The sequence below is a fragment of the Hemitrygon akajei genome, chromosome 5 (assembly GCF_048418815.1).
Source record: "Hemitrygon akajei chromosome 5, sHemAka1.3, whole genome shotgun sequence".
Classification (NCBI taxonomy): Eukaryota; Metazoa; Chordata; class Chondrichthyes; order Myliobatiformes; family Dasyatidae; genus Hemitrygon; species Hemitrygon akajei.
In genome coordinates this window covers 84,056,767-84,076,360 of record NC_133128.1, presented here as the reverse complement: position 1 = coordinate 84,076,360, position 19,594 = coordinate 84,056,767, and the positions used below count along the sequence as shown (strand labels likewise).

General features: G+C 44.5%; 3 protein-coding genes across 13 annotated transcripts in view; 1 reads left to right on the top strand and 2 right to left on the bottom strand.

The window, feature by feature from the left end:
• The window catches only part of LOC140727928 (RCC1 and BTB domain-containing protein 1-like), a 71,270-nt gene extending 53,024 nt beyond the window's left edge, over window positions 1-18,246 (bottom strand). The window contains exons 1-4 of one of the 11 annotated variants that reach the window (XM_073045910.1): window positions 5,215-5,744; window positions 3,712-3,804; window positions 1,191-1,356; window positions 586-767 (exon numbers count right to left, since the gene is read on the bottom strand). In XM_073045910.1, coding sequence (XP_072902011.1) covers window positions 586-711 — 126 coding nt within the window. In that variant the 5' untranslated portion in view covers window positions 712-767; window positions 1,191-1,356; window positions 3,712-3,804; window positions 5,215-5,744. Of the gene's footprint in view, window positions 1-585; window positions 768-1,190; window positions 1,357-3,711; window positions 3,805-5,214; window positions 5,755-7,195; window positions 7,242-18,228 lie in introns of those variants that run through there. The other 10 variants (XR_012098972.1, XM_073045919.1, XM_073045909.1 and 7 more) reach the window with 10 other exon arrangements.
• On the bottom strand, window positions 8,790-18,856 carry ebpl (EBP like). The gene is made up of 4 exons (XM_073045921.1): window positions 18,229-18,856; window positions 15,896-15,965; window positions 13,774-13,912; window positions 8,790-10,419 (listed from the first exon to the last, which is right to left on the bottom strand). The coding sequence occupies exons 1-4, from the start codon at window positions 18,400-18,402 to the stop codon at window positions 10,179-10,181; spliced, it is 624 nt and encodes a 207-aa protein (XP_072902022.1). The 5' UTR covers window positions 18,403-18,856; the 3' UTR covers window positions 8,790-10,178.
• kpna3 (karyopherin alpha 3 (importin alpha 4)) overlaps window positions 18,852-19,594 on the top strand; it is an 87,827-nt gene continuing 87,084 nt past the window's right edge. Inside the window, exon 1 of the mRNA XM_073045920.1 lies at window positions 18,852-18,996. Coding sequence (XP_072902021.1) covers window positions 18,928-18,996 — 69 coding nt within the window. The 5' untranslated portion in view covers window positions 18,852-18,927. The remainder of the gene's footprint in view (window positions 18,997-19,594) is intronic.

The following is a 19,594-nucleotide window of genomic DNA, read 5'->3' as shown; positions in this document are numbered from 1 at the left end:
ACCAGCAGAATGGATCTGTGGATTTACCTGCTATTACAGAAATCTACTGCCAGGCAGAAGATAGGACATTTCAACAGGCTTTCTCTCCCCCACCCTCACACAAAGAGCCATGACAAACGGGGGCTGGGTTCAACCAAGCAAAGCTGGGAGCACCGAGCAGGTTCACTCGCTCGCTCACTCACAGAGTCAGCAAGGTCAGCTGGCAGTCCCTCTTCCTGCACCTGATTGCTCTCCCGTCACAGCCGCTTCTGCGAGCCTCTCCCACACATTGACGTGAACAGGCTCTGTGGAGCGGAAGCCTGTTGTAATACAAGGACTGTCTGTAATAATCAAAAATTACTGTGTTTATAGCTTTCAAAAATCTGGAACAAAAAGCTGATGAGACTGAATAATGGAACCACAAATGTATTCAGGTATTAGTCCTCCAGGTTAGGTTAGATTTTGGCTATCTCCCACAAAATTGTTTAAGAGGTCTGATGCCTGACAAGTGACTGAGAAATTCTGAAATGAGTCAAGGCAGGAGCACAGGTGGAGAGCCAGTTACCTTAATATCCTACACTAAAATACCACCATCTCATGACTTACATTGTTATCTTTTGTTACATAAACAGCCTCAGTAGCTGTGACGCCAAAGACGCAGGCTTGGTAAATCGATCTGCGCTCTTGTGGGGCAAGTAGACTGAAGACTGGCCACTTTCTAACATCCACCATGACTAGATTCCTAAGCAGACCTGATTAACATGATCCTCCGTGATACGATACGGTACCTGGAAGAGGGAGAGAAATTAATTCTGATCAGCGATGCTTAAAATATTGAGAAAAAAATTTACAATCAGAATAAACCTGACCTTGCAGAACCCAGTTAATCAAAAAAAATTTTAAGACTGCAGCATAACAAAAGCATTATTATTTCAATAGAAATAGCTTTCAAATGCTGCAAAGTTCTTGTGAAATACATTTTATTGTTATTAAATTAAACGATGCTATAAAAATCCAAGTTTTTACTGCTCTAAATTATAAAAATGTGTGGTCAAGCTGAGATAGCATTTAACAAGACTACAAAAACAAATGTAGAAAGTACAGCATTTGAAATATCCTAGGGCACTCCAGTAAGGTAAACACAAGTTGTTTCCAGCAGAAAGACATGTTAAATTATTTATAATAAAAATCAGTAGAACTTCTGCACGTACCAAAGATTATTGTGTAATCAGTGCTGTTGACAGGTTTAGTCTCAAAACCTCTGAGAATGGAGACAAGTACAGATAAGCTGCAACATGTTTGTGAAATTTAATGTTCTTCTGTTACAATAATTTTCATTTAAAGCTGTAGGTCTTTTCCTCAGAGCAGTTGCAGAGCCTTGAGGACATTGATACAGTGTCAGAAGCGTAAACACAGTAAAATTCTTCCAAAATACTGTAAATACATCACAAACTATATTACTGAAAATTCCATACGGGGGAGATGCAATTCACAATGGTAAAGTGAGGCAAACAAACTGGAGAGTCAAAACAAATGGCAACATAAACTTTACCGGTATTAAATTCTAAATGCTCAAATAACAGATAAAATCATTATACTTGAACAAGAATATAGTGGGAAATGTTGGAACAAAGGATGATATAGCAACACACAAAATGCTGGAGGAACTCAGAAGGTAAGGCAGCACCTATGGAAAGGAATAAAGAGTTGACTTTTCGGACCAAATTATTTCATCAAGACTGGAAAGGAAGTGGGAAGAAGCCAGAATAAGGTGGGGGTGGAAGAGGAAAGAGGACAAGCTGGCGGGTAATAGGTAAAGCCAAGAAGGGGGAAAGTGGGTGGGTGGGGTATAGCATATGAATGTCTCTTCCACCACAGTTTGCAATGATTATCTACAGCAAGCAACTCTCACTAACCATGGCATCTTAAAATGAGATCTTCATAGGTCTTGGAATCAGCAGTCAGATTCAGTATTTCAGGCCTGGCGTACTGAGTGCAATGACCTAATTCTACCTCTGTGCGTCTTGGCACTAGGACCTTTATAGTGGACATGTCACCAACACAAAAGCAACGAGTACACAGCAACTGCAGATGCACCATTTCAGACCGATTTAACTTTCCGCACTCTCGGTCAACAACATTGCAGGAAGACATAGCCCACCACCACCATCATCTCAAGGGCTAATCAGGGATGAGCAAAAAACACCAGCCTCAGCAATGAAACCCACATCCCAAAAGTGTGGTAACACACACACACACAAAATGCTGGTGGAACACAGCAGGCCAGGCAGCCTCTATAGGGAGAAGCGCTGTCGACGTTTCAGGCCGAGACCCTTCGTCAGGACTAACTGAAAGGAAAGATAGTAAGAGATTTGAAAGTAGGAGGGGGAGGGGGAAATCTGAAATGATAGGAGAACACTGGAGGAGGAGGGATGAAGCTGAGAGCCAGACAGGTGATTGGTAAAAGGGATACTGAGCTAGAGAAGGGAAAGGATCATGGGACAGGAGGAGAAAGGAGCACCAGAGGGAGGTGGAGAACAGGCACAGTGATGGGCAGAGAGAGAAAAAAAACCTAAATATATCAGGGATGGGGTAAGAAGGGGAGGGGCATTAATGGAAGTTAGAGAAGTCAATGTTCATGCCATCAGGCTGGAGGCTACCCAGCCGGTATGCAAGGTTTTGTTCCTCCAACCTGAGTGTCTTCATCTTGACAGTGGAGGAGGCCATGGATAGGCATATCGGAATGGGAATGGGACATGGAATTAAAATGTGTGGCCACTGGGAGATCCTGCTTTCTCTGGCGGACAGAGTGTAGGTGTTCAGCGAAACTGTCTCCCAGTCTGCGTCGGGTCTAATATACAAAAGGCCACACCGGGAGCACCGGATGCAGTATACCACACCAGCCGACTCACAGGTGATGTGTCGCCTCACCTGGAAGGACTGTCTGGGACCCTGAATGGTGGTGAGGGAGGAAGTGTAAGGGCAGGTGTAGCACTTGTTCCGCTTGCAAGGATAAGTGCCAGGAGGGAGATCGGTGGGAAGGGATGGGGGGGGGACGAGTGGATAAGGGAGTCGCATAGAGAGCGATCGCTGCGGAAAGCAGGGGGAGGGAAAGATGAGCTTGGTAGTGGGTTCCCGTTGGAAGTTACGGAGAATTATACGTTGGATCCGGAGGCTGGTGGGGTGGTAGGTAATAGGTGGTAAATGGTAGCCCAAAAATGTGGGCTGAGTGTGGCTGGATTTCACACTGGGCTGGAGCTGGCTCCTCCCATTGTTGCTGCCCTCTGGTGCTCACTCAGTGGAAGAACAAGCTAGACCAGGACAACTCAGGGACCTGGGGTATACATATATATTCTTTTCTGTTTGTGACTTTTCATAACCGTATCTGCAATTTGTGCTGTGTGCAGTGAGCTGTCGGTAACGTGTTTTGCACCTTGGTCCCAGAACACTGTTTTGTTTGGCTGTATTCATGCATGGTTGAATGATAATTAAACTTGAACTTGAAAAATGAGTAGAAGACATCTTGCATCTCCTCATTTACATGAATGGCCATCATTATTTCACAAAGGCAACTCATTAGGTTGCATCCAAACATACGACACCTTTATAAATGAGGGCATGCAAGATACCCTCAAAAAGAGTTATCTTGCAGATATACAAGTTTCCAAACAAGGATTTGGACCTAGTAATGATAAAGGAATGGCAATTTATTTCCAAGTGAGGAAGACTTACATCTTTAAGCTCTGCAGGTGGTGGGCTTGAGAGCTGTTGTTGCATTCATGCAGGAAAGAACAGAATAGACGCAATAGCCATATTGTAGTAGCTCTAGTAACACAAATTCACCACTACAGAAATTATACATGATTACCATAAAATCAGATATGTGAAACAAAAATTCACTCACAGAATTTATATATTGTAAACAAAAAATATATTTTACCCCTCAATTCTCACTTCTTGACACACACACACAATGAGACTTCATGTCATGGAAAATCATAATATGGACTATTATCTATAAAAGCAACCTCCCTGTAACATGGGAATTACTTGCATTCCTGGCTTGCGCCTTCAAGAAAATAAAGAGGCATTCTTGAATCATTCATGCAGCTCACCCAACCTCTGACCTACTCTTTAAGAGTTCCCATGCTGTGTAGCTGGCTCAACTGAGCCTCTGGACAACAGTGGCCACATCAACCCCATCCCACTCCCTGTCAATGATTATGGGTGTCTCATAGTGGTGGTCACAGAACATCGAAAATATGTTGTCTAAATCTGTCTCATAGCACATTGCCTGGAAAGTCCATGGTGCAAAAGTTACTTGCTATTTCCATCCCTATGGACTCAACACTTGGATACAAATTTGGTTTGGTGGAGTGGAGGGTTATTTTTCGCATTGGAGGCCCAGTCCCATAACCAGAGGTGGATTACAGGAATTGCAGTGCACTGCTGGGGTGAGTCATCTGTTTTTTTTGTCAAATATATTAATGGTTCATATAAAATGGTAGTTGATATCATTGGCAAGTCTGTGGATGGCATCAAAATTAGTGGTGCAGTGGATGTTGAAGGCTAGTTAAGGTTACAAAGGATCTAGGTCAACTGGGAAAGCAAGCAAAGAAATGGCGGATGGAATTTAAACTAAACAAATGCAAAGTGTTGCATTTGGGTTAGTTAAACTAGGGCAGGAATTACATAGTAAATGACAAGACCCTGGGGAGTGCTGCAGAACAGAAACCTAGTGGTACAAGTACAAACCAGTGACGCAGGTAAACCAGGTGGTGGAGTAGGTGTCGGCACGTTTGGATTTGCATAAGATGGAACACTGAGTACAAACACTTGCACAAGACATCAGTTGGATGTCCTACTGTTGGAAGGCTGCAATTAAATTGGAAAGGATATAAGGATGGTTTGGGATTGGAGAACTCAAGGAGTGGATAGGCTGGGACCGTTTTCCCTGGAACAACAGAAGCTGAGGGTGGTCTTAAAGTCTAAAACTAGAGGGCATAGAGTTAGGATGAGGGTGTAAAGATTTAGAGGGCCCGGGGTATGTTATCTGGGAATGGGTTCTAATGTCGGTTTCTTTACCAGACCAAATACTTACAGTATGCAACAATATCACGAAGCACTCTCCATTCAATTGATCAATAAATGCGATATTCTAGATCTGAAAGACTGTCACAGCCGATTTCAATAAAAAAATAGAATAGTGTAAACCAGTATTCAGATACAACCTACCGCAGTAAAACTAACAAGAGTATAACCGTGAAGTTAATTTAACACGAAAGAGCTATCTGGATAATCGGTGAAGGCTGCGACCCAACTCGGGAGATGGGCTCAGTCCCTGCTTCCTTCAATGGTTCCTATTGTGACGTTCTCCACAAAACGAGGGCTGGAGTTGAAAGGTAATCGCAAAATAATTACTCCTGCAAACGGTCGACATTACCATCCATTCTAACTTTATGCTTTGCTGTGCTTCCTGGACAAAGAGGCCGCACGCCTCCTGGTACTGTACCTCCTCGCTCGAGCAGCAGTCCTCCAGGGCGGAGCTGGTTCGCCGACTCGGGCTCACGTCGATCGATCCATCGCTCGGCCCTCACCGCCGCCTGTTTCCGGGTGGTGCGGAGGAGTCCCGTGGGCCGTTGCTAGGGAGTCGGGGAATCTACCCGGATCCGTGCGATTCGCCCCCGTTGTGTCAGAAGCATTGGCCAGTTGCTTTACACACCTCTTTCCTTACCATGGAAGCACCAAAGACTGCAAATGGAGGAACTCAGGGAGTCGAGAAACGTCTGTGTGTGTATGTGTGTGTGTGTGTGGGGGGGAATGATGGCCTAGGTCAGAACCCTGTGTACGACTTACGGCCCAGGCAATTAGAGAAGACAAGATTATAACAGCTGTACTGCTCAGAGATTTGTTTAGTTGCTAATGACATTCTCGTGACACTTACCAATTCCAGTGCAGGCTTGCCTAAATTATTATCCCTTGCTGAAAGAATTCGGCTCCTACTCTGGCTATAAATTAAATTTACATAAAACCCAAACTTTAAATTTCAGTTACGAACCACATGAAAACATTTTCAGAATGAGTAAATTCAAACGGAAAGGTAATATTAATTACCTAGGAGTGCAAATACCTGAAGACTTGTCTACTATCTACGAACATAATTATATTCCCATAACAGCTGATATTAAGGCAGACTTAAATAGATGGTCATTGCTGCCAATGAATATGTATAATCGAATAGAAGCCATAAAGATGAATGTATTACCTAGATTGTTCTTTCTTTTTCAATCATTGCCTGTTGAAGTACCTTTTAAGCAATTTAATGAATGGAAAAGAATGATTTCAACATTTATTTGGGGAAAACAGAAACCAAGAATTAGATTTCAGACATTACAGCTGCCTAAGGATAAAGGTGGAGTTGCTGTGCCTTGCTTTGAAGACTGCGCAGTCTGGTCTGTGGGTGTGACCCTAATTGTGAGGTAAAGTGGAAGGATTTAGAACAAAGTCTAATAAATATCCCTCTCCAATCTTTACTAGGGGATAAAACACTCCCAGAGAAGTATTTAAATAAACTAAGTGGACAATAGTCCCTCTAAACATCTGGTATAAAGAATTTAAAGACCCAAAATTTGAAAGAAATGTAAGAATACGTTGGGTGACACATGACACAGAATTCCTTCCAATACAATTGGATGATAGATCTACAAATCGGACAAGTAAGGGAATCACCTCATACGGTGCAATATCCCCCATTAAGGGTTTGGAGTCCTTTCAACAACTCACAGAAACGTATCACTTACAGAAACAGGACTTCCTTAGATATCTTCAACTAAGAAATATTTCAATAATAATATTAAAAATATTGGAAAGGGTTAAGTTTGATTAATATATTCATTTATGTGTATAAAGGTAATATTAAAAAGAAACTCTATGGAAAAGAGTACAGTCGACGTTTCGGGCCGAGACCCTACATCAGGACGAGAAAACAAGATGAGCTGGGAAGTTGATTAGTGAAAGAAATGCCGGGCTGGAGAAGGGGGAATCTGATCAGAGAGGACAGGAGGCCCCTTGAAGAAAGAAAAGGGGGAGGTGTAGCATTTGTTCCACTTGGAGAGAGATCAGTGGGGGCAGAAAGTCATAAGACACGGCACATAATAAAAATGACGACCTGGTACCGACTACCCTATCCCTACTAGTGATACGTAATTTCACACACCTCCAGCGGGTCATCACTCCAACCTTTCAGATCCGTACCCATGACTACAGACGTCCAATCCTGGCAACATCCTGGTTCATCACCTTTGCACTCTCCCCAACATGACCACATCCGTGTGCCTCCGTTTCCTCACACATTCCCGGTTAGTAAACACGGGAAAATCTGGAAATGCTGGAGGAACTCAGCACGCCAGGCGGCTTGAACGAACGGCCGAGACCCTGCTTCAGCACCGAGAAAGAGGAGTCACAAGAAGTGTGTGTGTGTGTGTGTGTGTGGGATACAGGATGGATGAAACGGGGAGAGGTGAGGTAAAGAGCTGGGATACTGATAGGTGAAAGAGTTCCACGGCTGGAGAAGAATCTGATAGGAGAGGGTAGAAGGCCATGGAAGAAAGAGAAGGGGGAGGGAGCATCAGAAGAGGTGGTGGGCAGCTAAGGAGATGAGGCGAGAGGGAAACAGAAATGGGGAATGGTGGGGGGGTAAATGACTGGATCTAACCAGACAGACTATGAGGTGTTTTTCCTCCAACCTGAATGTGGCCTCATCACGTCAGTAGGGGAGGCCATGGACTGACATATGGGAATGGGAAGTGAATCAAAATGGATGGCCACTGGGGGAGATCTCTTTTTCTGGTGCTCGGTCAAGCACTCTGTCAGTCTACGTCGGGTCTCACCGATATACGGGAGGCCGCACTAGACACAGTAGATGTCCCCAACAGACTCACAGATGAAGTGCCGCCTCATCTTTAGGGACTGTTTGGGGCCCTGAATGGTGGTAAGGGCGGAGGTGTAGCACTTGTTTCCTTTGCAAGGATAAATACCACAGGAGAGATCAGTAGGGAGTGACGAGCGGACAAGGGATTCATGTAGAGAGTGATCCCTGCGGAAAGTGGGGAGGGAGTTAAATTAACAGATGAGAACTAAATCAAGCTGGTAAAGGTAACCACGGAGACTCCTAGATTGTTGTATACTGGACACTTAAGAACTTCAAGTACTGCAGGTCTACGCCCGTCACTGGGTTACTGGTTGGCGGAGGAGCTGGACTTGGTGCTGTCTGCTACAGAAAGGTGTGGGAGTTGGTGCGCGAAGGTGGCGTGCAGTCTTAACAGCGAGTGATTGTCTTGGTCTCTTTTACTTGTGATCACATGATCCTGTTGGACACCGGTGATGTGGGGTGTTGCACGTCTGGTCCACAGGTCCAACGGCAAGGAAGCTACAGGGCCTTGGTTGTAGTGTGGGCTAGGCTGAAGCCGTGGGCTCGCCTGTTAGCAGTCACTGAGGAGGGAGGCGTTGGAGTCAGTGTGGCGTGGTGTCCATGCTGCCCGCCTGTATTCACTTAGAAGACGAGCTGGATTGCTGTCATCAGCAGACTGCCGCGGGCTTGCTCTGGACTGGGACACTTGGGGTGTACTATTGTTGGTGCGACTGTATGACTAATGCTATGTGCCTTGGTACTGTGTTTTGCACCTTTGTCCCTGAGGAACACTTTCATTTAGCTGTATTTATGGGTGCTCATGAATGTTTGAATAACTATTAAACTTGAACTGTAAGAATATCCTTCGTCCTTTTGTTACATATGACTCCAGACCCACAAAAATGGTTGAACTTTAATTCTTCCTCAGTTCATGTACAAACGGAGATGGGCTGTACAGCAAGTGCCAGGATTGCCCAAGCTTGTGACCAAATTTAAGAGAAAACTTTGAATGTAGATTCTTGCATTCAAACAAGCCAAGTCAAACTGTGAAAACAGCTGAACACTATTTATGTGCTAAATTTTAAAAGTACCTGTATTATTACATGCAGTAAATCTGAGATTATAATAATACTTTTAAGCTTCACTGAACAAATCTGCAACGATAATATGAAAAGACAATTCTTACACTATAGTTGCTATTACGTGCCAAAGGGTTGGACTCCCCTGATACATCACATGAATCAGCAAAACAAAACATTTAAATGGATGGGGAAAACATTAAGCTGTGATAAATCTTCACAGGTGGGGCAATTCCAATAGTAGTTCAGAAATTCATGGATTTAAACATTCTAGGAGATGGAATGAAGACCCAAGAAGTTGAATAGTAATAGTATATATCTGAAACTTGGTAACATCAACAGGAGACATATAGTTTAGTGTAAGTGAGAAGGTTATGGTACCCTCTAAATTGGATCAGCAAGAAAGCTTTAAATATGTAATGAAAAGTTTTATACTTTAAACTTCATCAAAGATCGAAGAACAGCATGAATGTTCAAATATCTTTAAAGAATTGACAATATTAAGCAGAATTGTTTAATTTTTTAAACAAACCCAATAAAGCTTCTTTCTAAAATCTAAAAAAAATGTTTTAGGACACACACCTGTTATTTTTGACATTAAAAAAGGGAAACTACATAGTCAACCCTGCAGTTAACTAATGTTGAAGCAGAAATATTGTTACAATATAGTAGAGATTAAAATAAAATATAAAGTAAAAATACAACAGTGTGGAAAGATTAAGAGAACTCCAATACTTGCTACTTGGCAGAATGGTCTTCATCACTACTTGAACTGATGGTCACTGCCCATCAAGTCTGAAGCCATTGTTGCCTACATCACATCCTGACAGCTCGATTAAACAATTAGAGTGCAACTAATGCCAATTAGCTGATACATTTCACAAGTAACCATTCTTCAGAAGTACTTTGTTGGCTGTAAACTGCTTTGAGATATTCATGGGCAGCAGGAGGCCCATATGAATTCAAGTCCATTCTCAGCAATTGACAACAACTTCATGATTTCTCAGGACACAGTTCATGCTTATATAATTAAAAAGAGGAAATATTGCTTATGAATGATGAAATATAACTGCATTGAACGTAACTGATTTTATGATAAATATAAATCAAATGTAAAATGAATCCATTATTTTGATGGAATTCTGTGAACTTTTCTTCCAACATAAACTTCTAGAGGGTTTATTTTCTCCTGGCTGTATTGGCAGAACTATTTATTTTAATTTTTTCTCTGCACTGATTTTCTTGTGGTGCATTTCCTTGAGACTGAGCCAAGAGTGCCACAGCAATAGCCCTGGAACAACCAGCCACACCCCGTTGAAGAACACCAGGTAGACCCAGAGATAAAGCCAGTTGCTGGAATTGAGGTTTGGGCTTCCTGTGAGCCACTCCGGGCAGAAGGTCATCCAGCCACCATACAGTTCACAAACACACAGTGTGATCTGCACAAAGTGCCTGAAATGAGAGAACAGAAAGCAATGCTTGTTACTTAGCAACGTATGAGGAAAGCAAGGTGCGGTGAAAAACAGAAACCAGGAAACATCAGGCGTATCTGTGGAGACAGATCTAACAACTCAAGAAGAGAAGTGGTACAGGGCGAGGAAAAGAAAGGAAGGTGAAGTTCGAGTTATCACAGACTTTCCTGCTGCTTTCTTCCCTGGCTGGGAATTTGCATCATATCTGTTCGTCTTCCAGTCATGGTGAAAAAGTAATCAGCCTTAAATGTTGTCTCTGATTCTCCTCTCTCTGTATTCCCCCACCCCCAACACTTTGCAGTGAGTGCTTCAGGCATTTCAACTTGAAGACTTTGGGAATCTTGCATTTCCAGAAAGCACCAGTTTTAGATTATTCTAGTTGGCAACTGGCACCAACTAAACATGTTCCAAAAATAGCTAAAATATTATCTATCAATCTGAAACTTAATGAGACAAATGCTGGAGTATGATATATGCCCACCTGTCTTTTTCTAACTTTTCATTGCATTTTAAAAAAATCTGATTATACCTTTAAGGATAATTGAAGTTGTACATATCACGTGGAAATGATGTGCTTTTATTATGTAACAGAGAGTCAGCTCCAGTGTCAGAACTTCTAATGATGCAATGGTTGGATCTGACTAAGGACACACCTTGCAGCTGCTTTTCCATACTCTGTCCTAGACTGTAGACCCAGGGAGTGGAATCCATCCCTGGGATTATACCTGATTCACCCTCTTAGTGGGCAGATGACACATTCACTGTTTGTGAAACATGACAAGGAGTTACTGGAAAGGAGACTATTATAATCAATGCTTAACCAGGGGCAAAAGGTCTGCACACTTTTTTATTATTTCAATAATAATCTTTTAATTATTGGAAGACCTGATATTTGCTCCTATGTTCTGATGTGAGCCATTCACAAACAGAGTGATTATGTTCATGTAATTTCCAGTAAGGGCAGAGGAACGTTGTTTTATCTTACTATGGAGGATGAAAGGAACGTTGCAGAGTTGGGAATGTGGTCTCACTGGTTTAGCAGGTAAAAATACTTCTCAATGAATATTGAGAAAGGTTGGTCCAGGCCCCAGAGTGTATTGAAGCGATTGAACCCAATGTTTGGATGATGATTTAAATGCCGGGCCAAGTCAGAAAGTCGGGTACAGGCCAAACTGAGGCGTGGGGTCCAGGTGCCGGAGTGTATCAAAGTGACTGAACCTGAGGTGAGGGATTATTCCAGTTAAGATGGTGCCTGCGTATAATGCTCCTTTGGTCAACATCTTCTGGATAGATCATGAAATCATATACTTTTAAGTCTTCTACATTTGCTATTTTTTTGTCTTGGATGTGATTCTGGAACTATTGGAGCCTGTGACTTGCTGTTTGGAGATCGAAGATTCCAGGAGGCAGAGGCAGCGTGTGAGAACATCATGGTGGGCAGGTCACAAGACAGGGTGAGAGCCAAAGTTGGACTCCATTTCACTGATTAAAGCGACAAGGGAGATTGAATCAGAGGCGAAGGCAGAAGTTTGGAGACTGTTTAGGTGTTTCAGGACCCTGCAGTGTCTGAGGGGATCTGGGAGGTAGAGGCAGCGTGCGCGAACCTCATGGTGGGCAGGCTGATGTTTGACTCCATTTCACCGATTAAAGGTTCCATTGTTTACCCACTGAAGCAACGAGGGAAATTGAAACATCAAGGCAAATGTGCAAGGTGAGCACCGGCTGCCTGCCCCATGCCCAGAGAATGTTGCCCAGGTTTTCTGCGTTTTGGATGTGGACTTGGACTGCAGACTTTCTTTGGTCTTACAGTTTTTCTTGTGTTGTGTTTTGGGCCTGATCTTTCTCTTTTTTTTGTGTGGGAGGAGGGATTGAGGGATTTGGGGATTGATGTGCCTGTTCCATTTTTTACACAGGGTTTTGGATGTTGATGACTGTGCTTCCTCTTCTTCCTTAGTTTCATGGTTACCCAGAGAAGACAAATTTCAGAGTTTTATACTTAGATAATAAATGAACCTTTGAACCTTCAGTTTGCTGCTCTGAACTAAGGGTCTATGGCCAGGACTGTCTTTGTGAACTTCAGTTCAGAACACGGTTTGTTCATAAGATTTGTTTTTTTACTCCTGCACATTGGGAGGTTGAGCTTTTTTAAAAATGCTTTTTCCTTTGTGTTTCTTTGTTTCATGGCTGCTTGTTAGGAGGCGAACCCCAATGTATACATACTTCAATAATAAATGTACCTTGAATGTTATTATTGAACTATAAATATTCTGGTCACCGAATTATAGGAAAGATATCAACAAAATAGAGAGAGTAAGGAGAAGATTTACTAGAGTGTTAGCTGGGTTTCAGCACCTAAGTTACAGGGAAAGGCTGAACAAGTTAGGTCTTTATTCTTTGGAGCGTAGAAGGTTGAGGGGGGACTTGATAGAGGTATTTAAAATAATGAGGGGGATAGATCGAGTTGACGTGGATAGGCTTTTTCCATTGAGAGTAGGGAAGATTCAAACAAGAGGACATGAGTTGAGAGTTAGGGGGAAAAAGTTTAAGGGTAACACGAGGGGGGAATTTCTTTACTCAGAGAGTGGTAGCTGTGTGGAATGAGCTTCCAGTAGAAGTGGTAGAGGCAGGTTCGGTATTGTCATTTAAAGTAAAATTGGATAGGTATATGGACAAGAAAGGAATGAAGGGTTATGGGCTGAGTGCGGGCTAGTGGGACTAGGTGAGAGTAAGCATCAGCACGGACTAGGAGGGCCGAGATGGCCTGTCCCCGTGCTGTAATTGTTATATAAATACCAGGTCAGCCTTTGGCTGGATCCGTACTGCTATCCATCCATTAAGTGTTAATAGGGGTCCTTTGATGCTTTCATTCAACATTGTTTTTCACCTCCCACTGAGGTATATTTGCTAACGCATGGGTGTTGACTTCCCTGTTTTCAGCCTTTTACGAGACCAAAGAGCAGTAAATGTACAAAATACAAGAGGAGCCAGTACCCTCAGCACCACAGCCCTCAGGAGAGTCATATGGCACACAAGCATGCCCTTTGGCCAGCCTAGCGATCTGGTCCCATTTGTCTGCATTTGGCCCACAGCTCTCTAAACCTCCCCCATCCATGTACACATCTCGATGGCTTTTAAACAGATTGCTGCTGTCACAAAGATAAAGGAACAGAACCAAAGGCAATCTGTGAGAGACAGAACTCAACATCTTAAAAATGGATTCGTCAATAATAGACACTTTTCTAACAAGAAAAAGCAAATTGATGTGAATTTTGGTGAGTTATTCAACAAAGCTATTACAACTTTGACATTTTGTATAATATGGCAATCTTCTTACCTATAATATTTATCCTTCACAATTGCATAGATAAGAACCAGTGCTAAAAACCCATCCAGCACCACTGTCAGGATTTCTAATGATACAATGGTAGGATCAGAGTAAAGCCATCTTGCATCTGCTTTTCCATATTCTTGCCCTGGAAGCACACAGACATTAAACCCAATATCCCCTGGGGTTACACCTAGACATGCAGACACACCAATGACACTTTCGGCAAAACGTAACAAGGCATTACTGGAAGGATCACACATTTTAATATACAGTCGGCCCTCATCCGCGGATTCCGCATGTGCGAATTGAACCAACCGTGAATCGTGAAAACCCAGAAGTGCTCTTCCAGCACTTGTTGTTCGAGCATGTACAGACTTTTTTTCTTGTCATTATTCCCTAAACAATGCAGTATAACAACCATTTTACATAGCATTTACATTGTATTAGGTATTATAAGTAATCTAGAGATGATTTAAAGTATACAGGAGGATTGCGTGGGTTATCATGGATCGGGATAAAAAAAACCCTGAAGTTCTCTTACTAAGTAAGTCGGAACAGGTACATCCGGTATTATTTAGCGTCAGTTAGTCAAACATTTGTCTTAGTATATAGTATATATTTTACCTTTCTATGCATATAAAACATTTAAGAACGTATGTTTCAGCGCTGGGCTCGGGAACGGAAGTTCTCAGGACTCGGGACAGATCGCTCCCTAGTGTGCTCTCCAACGTGCCGGGTTGATGTGGAGGATCAAAAACCCAAATCCCAAAACCCAATAATTAAACCACTGTGTTGCTTAGTAATAATTGTAGCTTCCATTGGGGCAGGGCCTTTCACATTCTCCATTAAAATTGTTCCGATCATTGACCGACGTAGCCTAACGCTTTTCCAATGACCGATGGCGTTTCACCTCTTTCCGATCACTTTAATATTTCCACTTTATTTTCAATCGCGATCATGATTATTTTCATGAACAGAAACACTGCACATTCAGAACTCTGGTGCCGGCTCCTAATATCCATCGTACTGAGTCAGGTTAAATAAGGTCTGGAGTTCCGCTGGGTCCTAAGGTCCACCGGATTAAGACAGGTTGAATAAGGGACTTGAGCATCTGCGAGGGGTCCCCTGCGGATAAGGAGGGCCGACTGTACAGGTGGGAAAGGCTGGAGGCAGCATTCAGATTAGCCTGTGAGTGTAAACCGGTGATGCATTGTTGTGCGCAGTGCTTTGCTGGTAGCTCTACTTTTCCATTGCATTGTAGAAGCAGTTCAGAAGATGCTCATAGGGGAGTTGCATTAGGTCTGTGCTTGATACGGTGTCGCAGAATGGAAACCATCACAGCAGATTAGATGCAGAAAAGAGGATGACTCTGGAAGTTCAAAAGGTGCTCGCAGGGAAGAGCAGGTGGTATTGCAAAAGGTGATAGTCAAGTCTGTATAAGGAGTTAGAGTAAGAGCTGGGATGCAAGTCAGGATGAAACCAAGGCAGAGGGATGGGAAAACAAGAGAGTGCAGACACGGGAAATCTGGATCCCACACACCAAGAGCTGAAGAACCCAGCATGTCAGGCAGTATCCATGGAGGGAATTGGAGAGAACAATATTTAGTCCAGATGAAGGGTCTTGACTCAAAACAGTGACCGTCCATTTTCCACTACAGACACTGCCTGACCCACTGAGTTCCTCCAGTCCTCTATGTGTTACATGGAGATAGAATCCTGATCCACAAGCATCACCAGCGTCTGGAGATGAAGAGTTCTGTGAACACACACACAGATCTAATTGGTTGAATTTCCAGTGATATACTGATATAAGTAGTGAATTGACTAATATATCAGTAAAAGCTTGATTATACCACTTTATTATCTTTTCAGACAAAATATATGTGTAAGTGTTCATAAAAACAGAGCATCCCACATGGGGATGTCTGATACATTGTTGTATTGAGCACTAACATTTGGTGAGTTCCAGGTTTGCAATAAAAAGTCTTCTGTTGGAGGCTCCGCGCTGTCACCTCTCCTTGTAAAATACAAAAGAGCTTACAGATTCCATTATGGTGGTGAGGCCACCTTTATTTCTGACCAGTGATTTCCAAAGTTTTCTCTCGGATTCAAAGTTTTGAGAACTTACACAGAAAAGCAAGAACGTGATTGGACTGATCCACATTCCCCACCAAGGACATGTAAACAAATGGCCCTTCCTGCAAGGCAATACAAAAGCAAGGTCAATTGTTTGCCATGTGATTGAGATATTTCAATAATTTTACATCACTCTGTTCTTCGCAAAAAGTGAGTTGACAAGAGCCTTCAGACAGCATCTTCCACTAGTTCCCGGGGAATTAATGATCTGATGACTGCATCGATTGCCCAAGAGGATCGCAACTTTTTTGTGATTTGGAGGCTTGCCTGCCTCAATGACCCGGAGAACTATGTTGGCTGGAGTCAGGGTTTATGATTTGGCTCTTTGTAGAGAGGTTCTGGGATCCAGCTCATGGCTATCAAACCTGACTGGTAAAACAAAATTGTTACAGAAACAGCAATGAAAAATCCTTCTATATCTGAGTGTGAAGGTATTCCTGAGTTTCCACCCGGGACTTGCATGACCAACAGTAGTGAAAACAGAGTGAGATGATGAAGGAAATGTATATTTTCCACTCTAAACGGAAAGATATGGACATTGTGTAAGCAGAGAGATTAGTTGGACTGTTGATTGATCTGGCACCACATCACAGGGCGAAGGGCCTGTACTTGTGATGTACTGCTCTTTATATTCAACTGTAATTAACACGTGTGCTTTGGATAGCCCTCTTTCAATTATTTTAAATATCATTTCATATTTGTCATTAAAATGTCACATTTTAGTGATCTTGTCAATTTCAGTCGATACAGGTAATTCCTTTTCAGTAAGTATGTGACTGGCTTTGCTTACTAACATCCAAGTATGGTATTAGGGTTAGTGTACTGGCGTGGACTGAAAACTGGTTGACAGACAGAAGGCAAACAACAAACAGGAATAAACAAGGGTTTTTTTTGGACCAGCTGATGTTAACTGGTTGAATACAGCAGGAACCCAGACACTCAGAGTATACACCAATGGACGAGGGAACAATGGATGTATACATGTCCGACTTTTGAATTTAATACTATTACGGGGAGCTCTTTTGTACCTAGTGAGTGTCTGCAAGTTTGGTCTTTGGAATCAGGACCTAGCCTGTTACAAATTTGCTGAGGAAACTAGAATGCTTGGGATTTAAAGTTATGAGGAGAATGTAAAAAGACTTCACAAGTTAGATGAGGGGGCAGTCAGCATACTCAAAGATCCCACTTATCCCGGACATCCCCTCTTCCTCCCTCTCCCATTGGGCAGAAGATACAAAAGCCTGAAAGCACATATTATTACCAGGCTCAAGGACAGCTTCTATCCCGCGGTCATAGACTGAATGGTCACCTGATCTCACAATCTATCTTGTTATAATCTGCCCGCACTTTCTCTTCAAGTTCCTTCTGCACTGTTAGTATTTGTCCTTGTACTACCTCAACGCACAGCCTGTAGGAGGGCACGGAAAACAAAAGTTTTTGCACTGTACCTCGGTGCATAGGACAAATATAATCAATTGACCAATTTAGCCTTTTCTCCGAGGGCGAGCTGATTACGGGATGGCCCCACAACGGTAACTCAAGCGCAGCAGGGTGGCCCGTGGCACAGTGTGATAGCAAGGGGAACAGTCTGTGTCCAGCCCAGTCTTTATCCTTGGCACAAGAGGAGGCCATGGCCCGACATGTCGGAGTGGGAATTAAAATGGTCGGCCACCGGGAATTGCCGCTTGTGGCGGATGGAGCAGAGGTCCTCAATGAAGCGCCCCCCCCCCCCCATTTTAAATCTATGAATTCTGGTCACATCTTTGCTGCCTTTTAACAGTACAAGCATATCAAATTACTTCATTTCTCCCGAATTCGACTCAGGATCGAAAAAAAAATGCGGAGGGTTGTAGACATCATGGCTCACCCCTTCATCAAGGACGCCTTCAAAACGATGCTGCAAAAGAAGGTGCCCATCAGTACCCAGGGCATACATACCCTAGTAGGAAGGAGGACAAGAACCTGAGGAAACACATTCAACATTATAGGAACAACTTCGTCCCCTCCATCCGAACAGTCCGTGAATGCGTGAACAATGCTCACTATTCTACCCTTTTTGCAATACTTATTTATGATATCTTTCTTATTGTAATTTTGTGTACTGCCGCTGCAAAACCACACATTTCACGACACATTCCCAAGGCTACAAAACTACCTTCGTAACCGCGGCCACGGGGCTTTGTAATATGCCAGCTACATAGGTGCAATGATGAGGCTTTTTTTTAAAAAAAAAAATCAGTTTCTCCAGATTGTTTTCAACCCATCCTTCCCCAAGCAACCTGACAGGGAAGTTTAGCCATCTGACACCGCGACAGAACAACTCACCAAGGTGAAGTGCACGATGCAGTCATAGAAGAGCCAGGCCAGGAGCGCACGGTCCAGCGGAGCACACTGCCGGCCGAAGGACAGCGACAGACCGTAAGCCAGAGGCACCTGAGCGAAACACAGCAGCAGCGACCACAGAGCCCCCGGGCTCAGCAGCAGCTCCCCCTCGCCCATTCCTGCGCCTCTCTCAACTACCCCATCACCCCAAGACGCGGAGCAGTTCGTATTTCGCCGGACCTCGCAGGAAACGTTTGCTTCTCATTGAATTCGGTCACCGTCTTTTCCTCGTCACAGGTCGAAGTGGCTTCTATTGGTATCTGTTCTTTCCTTCCGGGGAATCGAAAGTGAGGGTTATTTATCACAACAACTCGCGGCTATCAGCACATCTTCTGAGGTTTTATAGCGGTTGGTTGAAGAGGTTCTCCCTGCCCTGTGGTCAATGCTCAGCCAATTACACACTGCGGTTGCTCTCCGCCCTCTTCCCCGCGACACACGCCGCCATGTGGCGAGACACGCAATTGCAGCTGCCAGTGGTCTGGCCGCTCTCCCTTGGCCCCGGGGCCCCGGCGCCTGCTGCCCTCTGCTGGCAGCCGCCGTTATCACAGGTGCGAGTTGTCGCCGCCTGCTGGCAGCCGCCGGTAGCTCCGCTTGTGGAACATTCTCTCATTTCCTGGGTGGCGGGAGGAGCAGAGCAGCGCGATGGCCGACAGTAGCGCCGCCGAGAACCACCGCATCAAAAGCTTCAAGAACAAGGGCCGCGATGTCGAGGTGAGCAGTCCCGGGCCGGGGTGAAACCGGGACCCGCGGCCCGCGGAGTTGGGTGGGCCGGCGAGGCCTGAGGCCTGCGGCCTGCGGTGGGCTGGGCGCTGCCGCCGGCCGCAGCGATCCAGGGAATGTTGTCGGAGGCGCCGGGCAAGCCGAAGCACATGAGCCCGACAGCTCCCGGGATGATCGCTTTCAGTGCGGCTATCCGCAGCCGGAGACGCACCCGGCTGTAGGCCCTGTCCCTGCCCGGGACGAACGACGCTCCTGGAGCGGGGACTGCGGCCGCTCCAGGTCCCGGGCGAGGTGAGGGTGCGAGTCACAAACACCAGACACCCCGTGGCCGCTGCACACCCCATCGTCACTCCACGCACACCCCACCCCTCCACGTTCAGCCCTCCCCACTCACTCACCTCCTCCTCATCTACTTCCACTCCCTCACCATACCCCAGTACCCACCCCGCTCCCCCAACACTCACCACGACACCCACCCTGCACCCCGCTGCGCCTCTCTCCCCCGACACCCACCCCACTGCGCCTCTCTCCCCCGACACCCACCCCGCTGCGCCTCTCTCCCCCGACACCCACCCCACTGCGCCTCTCT

Bases quoted from the DNA above. Each gene is read 5' to 3' on its own strand.
- ebpl (XM_073045921.1), bottom strand. From the start codon at position 18,402: ATGGGCGAGGGGGAGCTGCTGCTGAGCCCGGGGGCTCTGTGGTCGCTG. The intron at 13,913-15,895 runs GTAAGTTCTCAA...GTGTGCTTCCAG, and splicing joins TCACGTTCTTGCTTTTCTGT to GGCAAGAATATGGAAAAGCA. The intron at 10,420-13,773 runs GTAAGAAGATTG...CTCTCATTTCAG, and splicing joins GTGAAGGATAAATATTATAG to GCACTTTGTGCAGATCACAC.